Consider the following 14,965-nt stretch of genomic DNA (forward strand, 5'->3'; position numbering starts at 1 on the left):
TTTTCCCTAAAAATGAATACTAAATGCAAAGATCAAAACCCACTTTTGATTGCATTCAGGCAAAACTCCCATTAACTTCTAGAGAGCGCTATGGATGTAAAACTATAAATGCTTTTAAATTTAAATAGAGAAACACCATGAAATATAGAAGGGGAGGTCTTTACTTCACTGTCAAGTAGGCCGCACAATACCTGCAGCATTTTTTGGTTCCTTTTTAAACTACCGTGTTTGTGTAGCAAGCTCTGTTGACCCACCTTAGTGAATGAGAAGAAGTCTTGTTGGGGTTTTAATTCAAAGTAAAGCTGATAATGAGTTTAAGGGGGACAGATTCCTTTCAGAATGTAAAACTTGCTTCAGTTACTAAAGCACGTCTTCCACTTCCTTAAAAAAAAAGGTGTATCAAAAAATCTTAAATATTGGGGTAAGGGACATTTTAGTCAGATTAGTGTCGTGTAATTTCAATTAGTCATTAGAACTTGATTAAAATATTTGGGCAAGGGTGCCAGAAGGTGTTTACAGAGTCCTCTAATGTGCTACAGAACATATGCCACTGTACTGGATCTAAGAATAGAAAGACCTAATGCCTTAATTTTATATGTAAATGTTCTGGTCATGAAAGTCTAATCAAAAGAAAACTCTGCAAAAACTCCAGAATTCCTATCAACAACCACAGTCTTTTCTAGTATAAACAGTCTAACATAGGCAAGCCATTCACAACTCTATTATCCTTAATTTTGTGTAGTTCTTCAGGCCTTTTTTTCATTTGAATGGCTGTCAGGTCACTTGGAAAGTCTTGGTTGGCTACTCGATTATTCCAGTTTTCTGTCGATGTGATTTCAGTTGTGAAATAGCTTCAGGTCACTTCAGCTGGTTAGATGCTTCTCTGTTTTGCTGTTGAGTGTTCAGCTTTAAATACTGGTGCTTTAAAAAAAAAAAAAAAAAAAAAAAAAAAACAACAACAGTGATTTTAGCTGTACTGTCTTCATGTGAATAAAGCAAACCTCACAAGTGTTATTTAATAAACATCTTAAGTCTCCAGCTGCGTGTGCTTTGCAGTAGGCTGTAGTAGTCCCGGCAGGAAGGGAACACCTGTGTTTAAAGGTGGGATCAGAGCTTCCCAGCTTCCATTAAGCCAAGACTGGTGGAGGAGAGGATGTTCTCACAGCTCTTGCAGGTGCCTAGGCACAGGGCAGGTAAGCCTGTCTGCAAATTCCAGCAAAAGAAGTCCAGCTGGGTCAGTGGAGAGTATTGTCACCACTCCTTCCCATCCATCTCCGCAGCCTTGCAAAGTGTTTCTCATTTTGTTTGCGGCTTCTTCTTCTCTGTTTGTTTGAGCTCCTACTCACCTAAATCTTACTAATAAGCTGGGGAGAGCGGCGATTAATCGTACACGTGGAGGTGTCAGCATTAACAGATGAATAACTTGGTAGCTTTTAATCTCTTCAGATATATCTGATTATTTTGTTGTTTTTATTCACTGTTCTTTTAGAAATACTGTCCACTGGTTGTTAGATGCAACAGATAGTTTTATTAATGTTATGTTTGTTATCAAATGAACGATGTTCTTCTGTTTTGATATAGACTAGAAGCAGCTGAAGGACGTAGCACTGTACCATGTTTCGCGATGCCCTAGGAAAAACCTTTCGATTTCTTGGGTATACTGTGCAATACGGCTGCATAGCACATTGTGCCTTTGAGTACCTTGGAGGAGTTGTTGTGGTAACTTTTCATTTTCATGATCTTTAAAGGGAAATGATGTTTTCTATGAAATAAAACTGTAATGCTGAAACTGTTTTATGTCATAATGCCATTATTTCAGTTTTCTTCATTCTTAAAGCTTTTTCAAAGCGTGTTCAGTAATTCTGTACTTTTTGTTATTGGAGGCAGGTCCAGCCTTTCCTTTCTTCAAAAAAAAAGGAAGAAAGTTCTGTATTTTATGCAATTTATTGCTTCAGGCATTACTGAAGCAAATGGGAAACAATATGAGTAAGCATTTTGCAAAGAGTATGTTCTTTCAGAAAGGCTGGAGTCACAAAATGCCATCGGAAACACTAATGTTCCCAATGCTGGGTAGATTTCTGGATGTTTTATGCTACCCCCCTGCCTTTCCCAGGTTCTAAACCGAGCAGCTGAATATAATGGATTTTGGCTGCAGCTTCTGCAGTGCTTCTTTTACAGAGGCTGAAGAAGAGGGTGAGCTGGCAGAGCTCTGAATGCTGCTTCTAAAAACTTCCTGCAGGGAAGGTGCTGAAATGTGTCCTTAGGAAATCATAGCACCTAGCACAGTTCAGGACCAATTTTAAGCTAATCCAGAGCTGTAACAGAGTTACAAGAGCTTGGGTGGCTGTCCTCACTTTTTAAACGTATCAAATATTCCTCAGAGGATTTCATTTTTTTTAACTGTTTGTTTTGCATTACACCTTTTATAATTTATTAGCAAGTAATTTGAAAACTCTTGTATTTTAGATAAAGGTAATTGGCAAATAGTAATTTTTTTTCTCATTTATTTTTAATTTGCAGTGTTCTGGACCTTCAATGGAACCAACAATTCAAAATTCTGATATTGTCTTTTCGGAGAACCTTAGCCGACACTTTTATTGCATTCGAAAGTATGCTCCTTTGCTGTGACTAGATTGTACATTTAGTTTGGCAGGCCTTGGCAATAGCTATGCTTTATCCATCCTTTATTTTTCACATATTTTTCTGCTTCTGAAATGTAATTTTTCATAAATCTCTCCGTGTGACTTGTCAGACCTCATTTAGGGTATAGTCCTAGTCACTTTTCCAGCTTTGTCCAAAAAAATACAGAAATCCCCTGCCCTCCCCCCCCCTTTTCCCCTAAAACTGTTCTGTGTGAATGTAATTTCTCTAAGCAGTTTTGTCTTACAAATCAAGCTGTGGGTTTTGCTGTGCTCAGGTAGGATGTTAGAAAAGTGATCAAATGGTATAAGCGCAGTTTATCAAATGTCATTGTGATGATGTTATAGAGCAGTCTCCAGGCTTTTGCCTGTTTTGCTGTGGAATGTTTCATTGCACGATCTAATGTATATAATCAGAGGGCAAAAGTAATATAACAATGCCTGCCAACTCAGGCATTTGAGGTTCCACTGAAAGAAAAACATTTGGACAACGACATAGTAATTTGGAATCTCTTCCATATATACTAACAAGTTAAATGACTTCCATTTCATCAGAGCATTGCCAATTAAAAAGTAGTCTAAAAATTTTGTAAGTAATTTAAATACCAAAGAGACTCTCCCAGTATGGTTGCATTACACCTGAGTAAAACTCATTGAAGAAACCAAAATCCCAGACAAGAATTTTCATGAGAAAGAAATGTCTGTAATATATGGGAATAATTTTGGAGTACATGCATTGATACATGTGTTCAGCCAAATATTCTGTAATTAGAATTCTCTTTTGTTTGTTTTTGTTTCTGTTCTTCCCTCCCAGAGGAGATATTGTAATTGCGAAAAGCCCTAATGACCCCAAATCAAATATCTGTAAAAGAGTAATTGGCTTGGAAGGGGATAAAGTCTGCACAAGCAACCCTTCAGATTTCCTTAAGAGTCACAGCTATGTAAGTATTAGTTTCTTGACTTGTAAATAAACTATTACATTATAAGTAGGCCTGGTAGGCTGTAAAGGATTTACAATATCAAAGTATCATAAGTCATACAGTATGATGTTCATAAGTTGTTCTATGTATACAGTAAAATATAGCCTGTAAGCTCTGTTTATGGCAAGCTGTCTTTCTCAGGGTCTTTTGTCTCTGTAGGAATTGTATGCAGGTGTATTTTTGCTCTGCCCTTTGCTTAGGTCTTCTTCCCTGGTCTTCCGCAGTTTCCTGCATAAAGTACTGTACAGATGACAGACTCAAGGGCTTGGTCTTAGGGCAAAACTGTGTATTAAACACTAAAAAGTGAAAATGTTGTCTCTGCAATACCTTTGAGGATTTTGCTTTCAATATTATTTTAGAATATCTATATTCCTAACTTGTCAAAAAAAAAAAGTAACGAGATGAAATAAAAAGGAAAAAATATTCTTAATGCTTAAAGATTTTCAGCAACTTTCTAGCCTATCACTAGAAAAATCATCAGAAATCATTATCACAGAAAAATACAGGTGTTTTCTTTTCCAAAAGCATGTTTGACTATTTCCTCTGTTCAGTATCTTGTGGTGGAAATATTAGGTTTTGCACAGCTGTCCATGGACCGCTCCTTCCAGCCAGCTATAATTTATGATGGATAAATCTGTTGAAGAGTTTACCTACCCTAAAGCCTGCCAACTTCACCAGCATTCCTTCAGGTACTCTTGCTTCACTTCTATCAGGCAGTTGAAGTAGTTTAGATTTGAGGTGGAGTCTGTACATACTGAAATCAATGGGAAAATTGTCAACGTTGCAGGTAGATTTGCTGTCAGGATTTAGTCAAAACTTGGAAGCAGAAAGCAAAAGACAGGATTCATACCCTGTCTTGAGGGGCCAAATTTGTTATTTCTTCCATTCCAGTGTTGAGGCAGGGCCTACCTCTGCCCTTCTGATGGAGTGACAGTACCACTGGAGCTTCTATTTACATTTCTGTTGCTCATGGACAGAAGAAAGAAACTCGTTCTCTGTTACATTATGAAGGGGAGGACACAGTGTTTTTCGATAAATCATTTCAATTTTCCATAAATCAAACTGTGTTACTGTTTAACTATGGAAAACAAAGCCCAAAACATTTCCCAGCAGAACGACCTGAAATGAAAGCCTGTATTCTTCCGTAGAAGATGCAAACTGAATTTCTCTTGAGCATCTTGTTCCTCAATTGTCATAGTCCTAAAAAGTCTTGCAGAAGTTCCGGCGAGGTTTGTACTTAACACGATGTCAGCCTTTCTGGAAACCCTGAGCTAGTCAAATGATATCCAGTGGCACAATTTCTACCATAGTTTTATTGTCTCCAAATTTAATATAAAGCGTAAAGAGAATGAGAGGAAGAGGAGTGCAGGAGTCTATTTCCTGTTATCCCGTGAATGTTTCCCATAAACACTAATGTGTGGAAATCCAGCTAAGAAGTGACATGCCAGCTTTCTTAGTTCTTGCATCGTAACTTGTAACTAGGGGGAGAAATGATCCAACTGGAAATACCTGAGTTTGTTAATGCAGGTCTGTTTTCCTCACATTCTTAGTGGCTGTTGGTGAGGTAGGTCTTCCCGTCTGTTCAGGAGATGCTTACTTTATGGAAGAGAGTGTTTTCAACATAAGTATCTGCACCTTAAGCTCGTAAGTTACAGTGAGTTACTCACTCGGTGATGCTGTTCTTGTTGAGGGACAGAAGTGATACGTATCCGTCCTGAGGGGTTGCACAATGAAACCCCCTGGTTTAGTGAATCACAATGCTATGCACTTTGAATTCAAACACAAAATTCTTCAAAGCAAGTAGCAGCCGCAGTTGTACAGAGAACTTGTGCTTTGTTTTGTTGATACTTTGAGAAGAATTAATCTGAGTCAGGTTTTTGAAAAAAAAAAAAAAGATTGTAGAAACTCTGAGAAAAGGTTTTGGCTGGATCCCAAATGGCCAGAAGCGCTGCCTGGGGTGTCTAGCTGTCAGAGAAATTCAGGCACACTTTAAGTGAGCAGACTAGAAATTGTCATGAGTTTTGTTTGTATTAGGCTACTAATTGCTTCTTTTAATGAGAGATCTCTGAGTGATACTTGAATGTACTAAATCAAAAACGTGTAAGGTCAGAGAATTGTTTGTTATTATTACAGTGAACTGCTTAGCTTTTCCTGACTAACTGGTCTCTTGCTTTGCAGAGTGATAGTGAATAGATGCTGACATGTTTGCAAACATTACAGTAAATACAGAGTATCAGATGTCAGAAATATTACTGAATTAGGCAGTTCTTACCTCTGCTTTGTCCTTAGCTGGTGTTTGTCAACCAATAGGTATTACAAGTTAGCCAGTTATTGGCGATGCCAGATTAATGGCAATGTAACACTCACCTCAGCTAAAAGTGAGAGCACCTCTCAGCAGCAGCTGCTTGGCTTGTCACCCACAAAGGAGATTACTTATCCTCATGTTAGCGGGACTTGATGGTGTGCATTGACTGGAGGTTAGTTAGTGTCGCCTATTCTACAGATTTTAAGCTAGTGATTTTCTGTGCTTAGAAATGCTCTTGTACATGCTCCTCGTTCTGAAGCCTAAGAGATTGCTTCCACTCCTGTTTCATCCATGAGTACGCTTCTCAGGGAGGCTTCCACCTATCCGTGGAAGAATGGTGAACTCTGTCTACAACCTGTTCTCTGTGAAGTTGCACAGATGAGGTACTGTCTTGCTGCAAACAACTGAGTAGATACCTGTAGATTTAAAACAAGAAACTAACACAAACCTTCCAAACTGCAATAAAAATGAGAAATAAAAAATCCCATGTAAGTTGAATGAGTTATTCTGAAAAGGAGTATTTCAGTAGAAAAGAAATGCAGTATAGCAGTGGCAGTTATGTGAAGATTTTTATGATGGTATAAAAATACATTCACTGCTATGCTTAGCCAAAGCAGTATGTCATATGAGGAAAAACATTTTTGCCAGATTGAACTATGTGTAAGGACATACCAAAAATCTGTCTCTGATGTAGTTGTTGTTGGGTTACAAACAGATGGAACTATGTATAAATTAAGCACGTGCTTAGATTAAAATTCAATTAAATTAGGAGTATCTCTACTTTGGTCCATTTATGGTACATGATACTTAGTATGTTAGAGGTTGGTGCTTATGCACAGGATAATAATGGGAGATATCTTACTATTTACATGAAAAGTAGAATAAGATTCCTTTTTTGATTAAGCTGTTGATTAAGCTGTTGTACTGTTACAAAATTAACAATTTTATTTTTCATTGCCATTTTACTGATATTTGGTATGGAGTATAAACGCTAGGCTAGCAATTTTTCTGGGTTCTTCTGGGATTTCGTGCTCTATGCTGGTGTTTATAGATATCAAGTGTATTTACCATAATAAACATTTAAGAATGCATAATGTATTTTTACTGGATCAGAAGAAATGTGGTACAAACCCAGAAGTCACAAAGGTAGGCAACTAATTTTTAGTAACATGGCATTCAAACCTGATTTCAATTATTTAAAAATCTCTGTACTGATTTATTCATGTAATTATTAAATTTAAATAATGTGGGTTAGTAACGAAATTATTCAATCATAGTAAAACCCTAAAATGGTCTTAAGTTCTTTTTGAAAGGTTCATATTCATATTTGTTTTTTTATTTCCTGTTTTTAAGTCTAATACAGACTTGGGTTTATAATTCAGATCAAGTATCCTATTGTTATATTTGAATTTGTTTTAATGCCATTTACTTTAGCTTTAATTTCTTTAGTACCATATGTTCTTATGCTGTAGCTCCTATTTACAAATTGAAAAAGTGAGGGGTTAATCATCAGATTAAAACAGCTTGTATGTCATAAACCACCAATATGCTAAGCCTTTGTGTCACTTAAACAAAAGTAGTACCTAATAATGTCACTTAATACAGCTAGGATCTGTAAATAAGGAACTGCCTTTTGCAAGTCATAGCGATAAAAAGCTGAGATACAAATCCATATCTCAGCAACACTCTGCTGGTAATCAATCACAACACACCACTAATGCTGTGAGACTAGCTGATGTGGGGGAAGTGTGTTTACCTTGTGCTAAAACGAGGTTCACTGCGGAGATGGCATCTCCTCATCCTGTGGTTAACTCTAGAGCTAACATAATTCTGAAGATAATGCATCTTACTATGTTTGCAGACCACAGAAGTGGTCTTACGCAGTGCTATTAACTCTTACACAGTCCTTGTCAAATGCTGTAAGGATATTATATGGGGACTGACAATAACGTAATGTTAATGTAAACAACGCAATACATTAATCACTACACAGCACTACAGAATTTGGGTGCACGATTTAAGACACTGAAGAGTAGTTGCAGAGTGCTCAATACCCCTGGATAGTCTCTTTAAAATATCCTAAAGAGCAATTAAAAAAAAAAAAAGGCTTTCTCAAAACACCAGTTCCTTTTCCTTTGTCCTTAGGGTCTTAATAGCTAGTTTACGCTCATGGTTTAGTATGTCAGTAATCTAAGTTTTAATAGTTGCAGGCTTGGAGAATGGAAACATCCTGCTTCCTTCCTGTCCCGTCCCTCTTCTACTGACTTCTAGCATGCTAGAGGAGTAACGTATTCTAGGGGCTGGAGAGAAAGTTACACTATAAATTAAGCAGCAGTTATGCTAAACGCCTGCTGGGAAAGGAGAGCCAATTTGCTTAGTTTGCAGCTTTGTTCAGTTTGCAGATCCCTCCATATCCCAAGTACAGGCAGCTCATGACTAGAGCTAATCTCACATCAGAGAAGTAATTTTAATTAAAATACTGACTTGTCAAAACTAAATTATTGAGGGGAAAAGAAACTCAAAGAACACTATCAATTCTCTCACTGTATTTCCAGGTTTTCTTCTGTTCAAGTGAATTGATGTTTACCCCCAAAGTTTTGTTTTTGCTATCTCAAGAACATAGGAGTGGCACCTCTGATCTGACCCAGCAACATAGCGCAGGCAGGGACCAGCAGAAACAGGCTTAGCTTAAATGCTGCTCCTGGATGAGTCCCCGCTGAGGCACCTTTCTCAAACATCTTTCTCAAACATCTTTCAAACATCAAACTCTTTCTCAAACATCTCTTCCTTCCTCAGAGTCTGACCCGAGGTGAGACAGCTGCACCTGCACCACATCAGCTGCTCTAGAGGGCTGGCAGCTCTGCCAGGGCAGGGGAAGGGCATTGCTGAGACCCGGACGCTTAGCCCTGGGTCTTCTGTTCAGCCAGTCCGTTCCTCAAGGAGAACCATAAAAGAAAATCTCCTTGGCGTTCATTCAGGGCAAGGTTGTTCCAAGGTCACTGATTTCTGAATTTACCACACTAGATGCTTTACTTCTGTGGAGTACAATCTTTGCGCTATTGCTTACGTCAGTTGGAACCCACAAGACTTTCTGATTCCATTATTCCTCTCATCCAAGTCTAGTACTAACTTCTAGGACACTGTTCAGGATGATGAAACCAACTAATCAAGGTCTCACTGTAGATTTTGAGGACAAGTCTGCCTATATCATGTCCATGTCTGAGTGAAGGACCAATTTCAGAACCAATTTCCTTCCTCCCCTCCATACTTATTAGCTAAGGCCTTGTCTGTCTTAAATGGTGGAGATCATGCAGAGGCCTTGGATGAATTAGCAGAGATTCTAATGGAGCTGGCAGAACGTAACTTTTAAGATTTCTTAACACTGCTTAGAACATTTATAGGCCTTTGTTGGTACCAGGCTTTAGATAGATGGCTTTGTACAGGTAAGCTTTTGCCCAAGGCACGACAGTGGTGGTAATGTGTTTTGTGTTGCAAACAGTAAGTTCCAGTTGGTGTTTGAACCAGTAGGTTCTTTGTTCTCAACTCTACACTCTAGGGCAGCCCTGTTACATCATCTGGTTTCCAGAGAAGAAAATAATCAAATCCTTCTTAATGATTATAGTGTAAAAAATCTATGTACGTGCGTATGTAATCATAAATCTCTGTATGTCATCTTTTTTTTTTTTTTTTCTCCAAAGTATCAAACTTCTGTGAATCAAGAAAGCTAGCAGTAGTCTGGACTGTTGAATCATGGAAATATTCTGATACTTTTCTGAGGAGTTCCTAAATGTAGTTAGATTTGTTTTTGAAAGTTTTGGCCTATGAACATGCAATAAAACCCATAAATTTCCTAACTATAGTGGTCTAAAAGCTTAGGAATTTTTTCACTATTAGAAGGACTTTGTTTTCAAGAGAACCAAAACAGAGAGGTTGTGAAAATAGACCTGAGTATCTGCAAAGTCTGGATTTTTTTTGACCTTAGTATTTGCTTACAACTTTTACTAATCTTAAGTAAGACACTGTAATATTTTTAAAAAGGGAATGATGATTTATAGTTTACATTTAATTCGCAGCAGCCAATTTTTTAAGATTAGATATTTAGCCTTTCAGGCTGATTTGGATCAGCATATTTAACAATCAGTCCTGTGTCCAAATATGCAATGAGAATATTTATGGAGATAAAGCAAACAATACATGCGAGTGTTTCAATTATTATTTAACCTAAGCAAAAAAGACAATATACTTTGTCTTCATTTAACTAGCAGATATATTTCTGATCTGAAAAATCTGTGATCTTTCCCATAAAACAGTGAGTGCAGTAATAAAACTTTTAGGTTCCAAAATAAGCTAGCACAGGAATATAGTTGCTATCTGTGCATTACATGTAGTTTACAAGGAACAACAATGGTAAAAAAATAAAAATAAAAATAAAATAACCAACAAATGCTTTGATGAATTACTGTAACAACTTCCCAAAATTTCTTTATTGAAGAACACTCAACTGGTATGCTTGCAAGATGGAGAAAAATGTCTTTCAAATTCAGATCTAAGTTTATATACCTTTGCTTCCTATATAAAGTTTACCTGTAGTATATGTTAACATTCCTACCATTGAAGATTATGTGATTTTAATATTGGTTAATAATTTATTTCAAAACTTAAAGGTGGACAAGTCTTCATATCTTTATAATTTTTCTATTAAACCCAATTGTTTTGGGTTTTAAGCAATTGTTAGTTTAGGGAATTAATTCATATTATATTTTGTCACAGTAAATTTAATTTCTGTAGAAAAACGTTAGTGTTTCATTGTTGTCATAATAATCTGAACCATGGTCACAATACTCTCTTTTTAATAAATGTGTTTAAAGCAACTGAGCTAAGTACAGTGTGTCTAATTCATAAGCAGCTTAAACCATTCAGTAAGTAAAGGAAAATGCTAAATGTAAACTCATTCTGTTATATTCTTTTTAAAAGTGTTAAATTCTAGGCAGTTCAGCTTTTTAGTGATACTTAGATGACATGGATTTAGGTTCACCTATACTTTCTAACATGGTTGCTACTATTTCATAGCTTTTTTGAGCACAGAAAAGAGGAATGTAAAAGCGGATACTGATTTTAAAAATATTGTGCTGATTAATATTGCTGTTTTTTTATACCTGGCAGCTTTAATATAAAGACCATTTTTTAATAAGTGTAGAGAAATGGTGCATTTGGATCATTAAAAAAGAGTATCTGCTAAGCTCTAGTCTCTCTTGGTTCTGAATTAATAAATAAAGGATTAAGGAATAGTTACGTGAGACTTTAAGTATCGAGTGAGAAAACACAACTCTTGTATTTCTGTGCTATACGTTTTATCCTAAATAGATGCAATTTTCTTAAATAAGGCAATTTAATCAGTATTTAGTAAATTTGTCATTTGATATTGTGGATTCTTTCATCATATTTCACTTTAATCAAGAAAGGTAACACCTGTGGTTTATTCACAAAAGCTTCTTTTGTTAAATGAACACCCGCAGGCCATGAAGCAATTACATTTGTTGCTTGTACCAAAGTGGGAGGCACTTAAATAGACCTTAGTAGGGATAGATGAGAACTTACAGACTTTATTCTTTTGTCCAGCACTGAGATTAGTTCTTATCATAGCTCAAGAAGGAAGCCTCTGAACTGAAAAGAAAAGATGGGAATGATTTAGTTCTTCTTATGTTTAAAACTTTGATATTGCTGGAGGTGATGTGAATACCTGTGACCTTGCGAGAGTTCAAACTTCATCTACTCCCAGCTGATTGTACACGCTGATGTTCTTTGACAAACCCTGAATTCTGGTCTGCTCAGAATTCCAAAAGGAGAGACTGCAAGAGATTCACATTTAGAATTCACTTCTTTATTACAAATCTGGTTATCCATCTTTGGTACCCCCCAAAATACCCCTCCCAAACCAAAAAGAAAACCACAAAGGCCATAATTTCATTCAGATTGTTTGTTTCGAGGCAGATGATTTCATCTCTGCTAATCATATTTTTAGTAGAGTGGTTTTCTGCTATCACAGTAAACACAGTGTAGCCATCTCATCTCCTGACTCTGAAGTCGGCGAGATTACTCAAAGAACAATGTTTGGTGTCATGTAAAATCACAGAAAGAGTATCAGTCATTGACTATTTAACTATACCACTAAGTAAATGACAACAGCCTTGCAAATTTAGCCATGATGTAGCAGTGAATGATACTTATTTATCTGAGCTGAAACAGAGTATGCTACCAATAAAAGCTGTTCTGAATGATTATTTTGCTCTTTTGGTCTATCTGCTCCTCTACTAGAGCCCTTACAGCCTTGGAAGGGAGAAGAGGCGTGTGTATCGTCGGTGTCTGCATTCTCATGCATATAAGCTGCACCTCAGATAACCGGTTCTCCCTTGGAACTGTTGTTCCTTGAAAATAAATCCTCAGATAATCTGCACCAAACCAGAGGCACAAGGGTTACTGAGAGTCTGTAGAAGATCAGAGGCAGCATGTTTTCGGATGAACCTGTGCTGTTGTGGAATTGCTGTTTTTATATGAGAGATGCTATTTAGTTATGTGAAAATTCAGTTGTTAGGGTTGTGAGAGTTCTACTTCTCAGAGCTAGCCTACATGTTAAGAAGAACTAAAATACTGCCCTGCTAAACCAAATGCTTTTGGCAATGTTGTCAATACATTTTCAAAAGCCATTACTTTATTCACAACCTCGTGGTGTGTAGTAATGATAACTGATTTCAGTTGTGCTCCTTAGATACAGTCATTGTCTCTAAGAGAGTGGTCCATCACTTAGAGATACCAAAACGCAAGATCATTGTGGATTGTCAAGCAAGTGGCTTTCCCGTTGCCACAATAAAAAACAAAACAAACAAACAAAAAAAGACACCAAAAACTCAGTAGCAGCCTATCGGTGTACAAAACCAAAAATACCTTTTCCATAAAATTATTTTTTTAATTACACATATATCTTATTTCCAGTTACCCTGCTTAGATAGCTTTGAGATGTTTCGTATGCAGATCCTGATTCTACAAAAGCTGATACTCAGAATTAACTTTATTCAACGTGAATAGTCCCAGTGAAATCAGTGATGTGGTCTAGAAATAGCTTGGTGCACAAACCCTTGAAGGATTCTGGCTTTAGCCTTTATTTCAAAGGGGAGTAAACAGCTTTTTTTTTTTTTTTTTTTTTTTTAATTAATAATTATGGCCTGTCACCAGTATTTGGTTTTACATTTTCACGTAATTTGTGTGATTTTTATTGCTTGTCTTAATTCTAGGTTGTAGTGAAGTGCCTAGATGATGGACAAGCACTATACAAAGGTATTATACTGTATTATTTCTAGATGAATCATACATTGTGACAATACTCTTTATGACAGATTTAGAGGTATAGGGTCCTTTCCATGGAGAACATAGTTACCAGAACCAGTGAATTTCAGGACATAGGAGCATACGTTATTGCAAATATTCTATCTGGAATGCAAACTACAAACGTTTTGTTTAGACAACAAAGTCTTAGTAATTCATAGTAGTATTAGGAGTAGTAAGTGATACACCACAGGTGGCAAAAGCATTTTTATTTTTTTAAAAAACTTTGGGAGTATGGAAGACAGATGAGAAGGTCTGTAAGTGTTCAGAGACCGTTGCATTATGAATGGGTCCTTATTTCTTTCACATGGTAACAGATGAGCTTCATGTCCTGCTTATGAATCAGGAAAGTGAAAAAGCACAGGAACCTAGAACGGAGGCTGGTAGCGTCATGTCCGTAAAGCAGTAGCATTTTGCAAGAAGTGATGCGTTTTCAGAAATGTGAAGTGTTTGCTTCTTTGTTTCATTAAAAAAAAATCATTTTGTTTTTTAGTAACTCATGTTTCTCCTTTTTACGTATTTGCTGATATAGACAGTCCTTCAAAATGACAGTAGCTTGATGTGTGACTTGTAATTCTGGAAGGTGCTGGGCAGGAGACATCGCACGGGAAAGGTCAGAAAGGTGCTTTACATTGCAGTATGCATCTGAAAAGCAACCCTTGTGTAAGATGTGGACACAGTGAATGCTTTTGGTGGCAGTGGTGAAGATGAATATCCAGCTGACCTACCAATTGCTTCTGGATATTCTAAATAGGCTGTATATCACAGAATTTTTTAGGAAAATAGGAATGTCAGTACATTCTCAAAAAGAGACCTACCAAAATGTTAGCCCCCAACATACTGAAATGCACATGCTATGCAGGTCATTTGAATCCGTTTTTTTTTTTTTTTTTTTTTTTTTTTAATTGACTTCTTGTTAGTAATTTTGTTTATAATGCTGCTTGGGGTAGAATCCTTTGCCTTTTACCTAGATTATTTATTCCTTTGCCTTTTCCCTTAGATTGCTTTTAAATTAGAATGGCTGATGATGCCAGCTGTGCATTTGTGGACTTAGTTTTGTTCATGCATCGCTACTACATGTCCTTTATCAGCTTTATTCTTGTAGGGGGGAAGATGTATTAGGTATTCCTTTACAGTCCAACAATTAAAATGTTGTGCCTCCCTTTGATGTTATAGTTCAATGTCATTGCTCTTTAGTGAGATCATAGTAGTTATATTTAAAATAACATTACATTTTACTTTAAAAAAAGATCTATGCATGTATTAATTTTTCATGATTATGGTGCTGCTTCCTATGTCAAGGCTGGCTAGGTAGCAGCAAGATGGTATCTGTGTACTGGTATATTTTCTTTGAGGTGCATGTTAATGACAGACCTAAATGTGTTTTTTTGATAGACACTTCATAATTTCTATTAGCTCTGACATGAGGAAAATGGTACTACAGAGAACTTCGAGATGCCTGGCAGGTTGCAGCTTTTAATTAGCCATTAAAAATTAGTCAGGCTTGATTTGCATCTCCTGCATAAAAAGAGAGTTCTTGTTACACTCAGTTGAGAGGTACGAAATTTCTTTGGACATCCTTATTTGAGATAAGAGGAAGAAAGGAGACCCAAGAGTCTTTCTCATTGTCCGAGGGAAGCCATCCACCAACATGCAACCTG

The 14,965-nt window shown here is 36.7% G+C and overlaps 1 protein-coding gene across 2 annotated transcripts in view; it reads left to right on the forward strand.

Moving 5' to 3' along the window:
- IMMP1L (inner mitochondrial membrane peptidase subunit 1) overlaps positions 1-14,965 on the forward strand; it is a 35,485-nt gene that overhangs the window by 13,320 nt on the left and 7,200 nt on the right. For both annotated transcript variants that reach the window (XM_035328548.1, XM_035328546.1), the window contains 3 exons: positions 1,582-1,719; positions 2,521-2,609; positions 3,454-3,580. In XM_035328548.1, coding sequence (XP_035184439.1) covers positions 1,615-1,719; positions 2,521-2,609; positions 3,454-3,580 — 321 coding nt within the window. In that variant the 5' untranslated portion in view covers positions 1,582-1,614. The remainder of the gene's footprint in view (positions 1-1,581; positions 1,720-2,520; positions 2,610-3,453; positions 3,581-14,965) is intronic.

The sequence above is a fragment of the Oxyura jamaicensis genome, chromosome 5, assembly GCF_011077185.1.
Source record: "Oxyura jamaicensis isolate SHBP4307 breed ruddy duck chromosome 5, BPBGC_Ojam_1.0, whole genome shotgun sequence".
NCBI lineage: Eukaryota > Metazoa > Chordata > Aves > Anseriformes > Anatidae > Oxyura > Oxyura jamaicensis.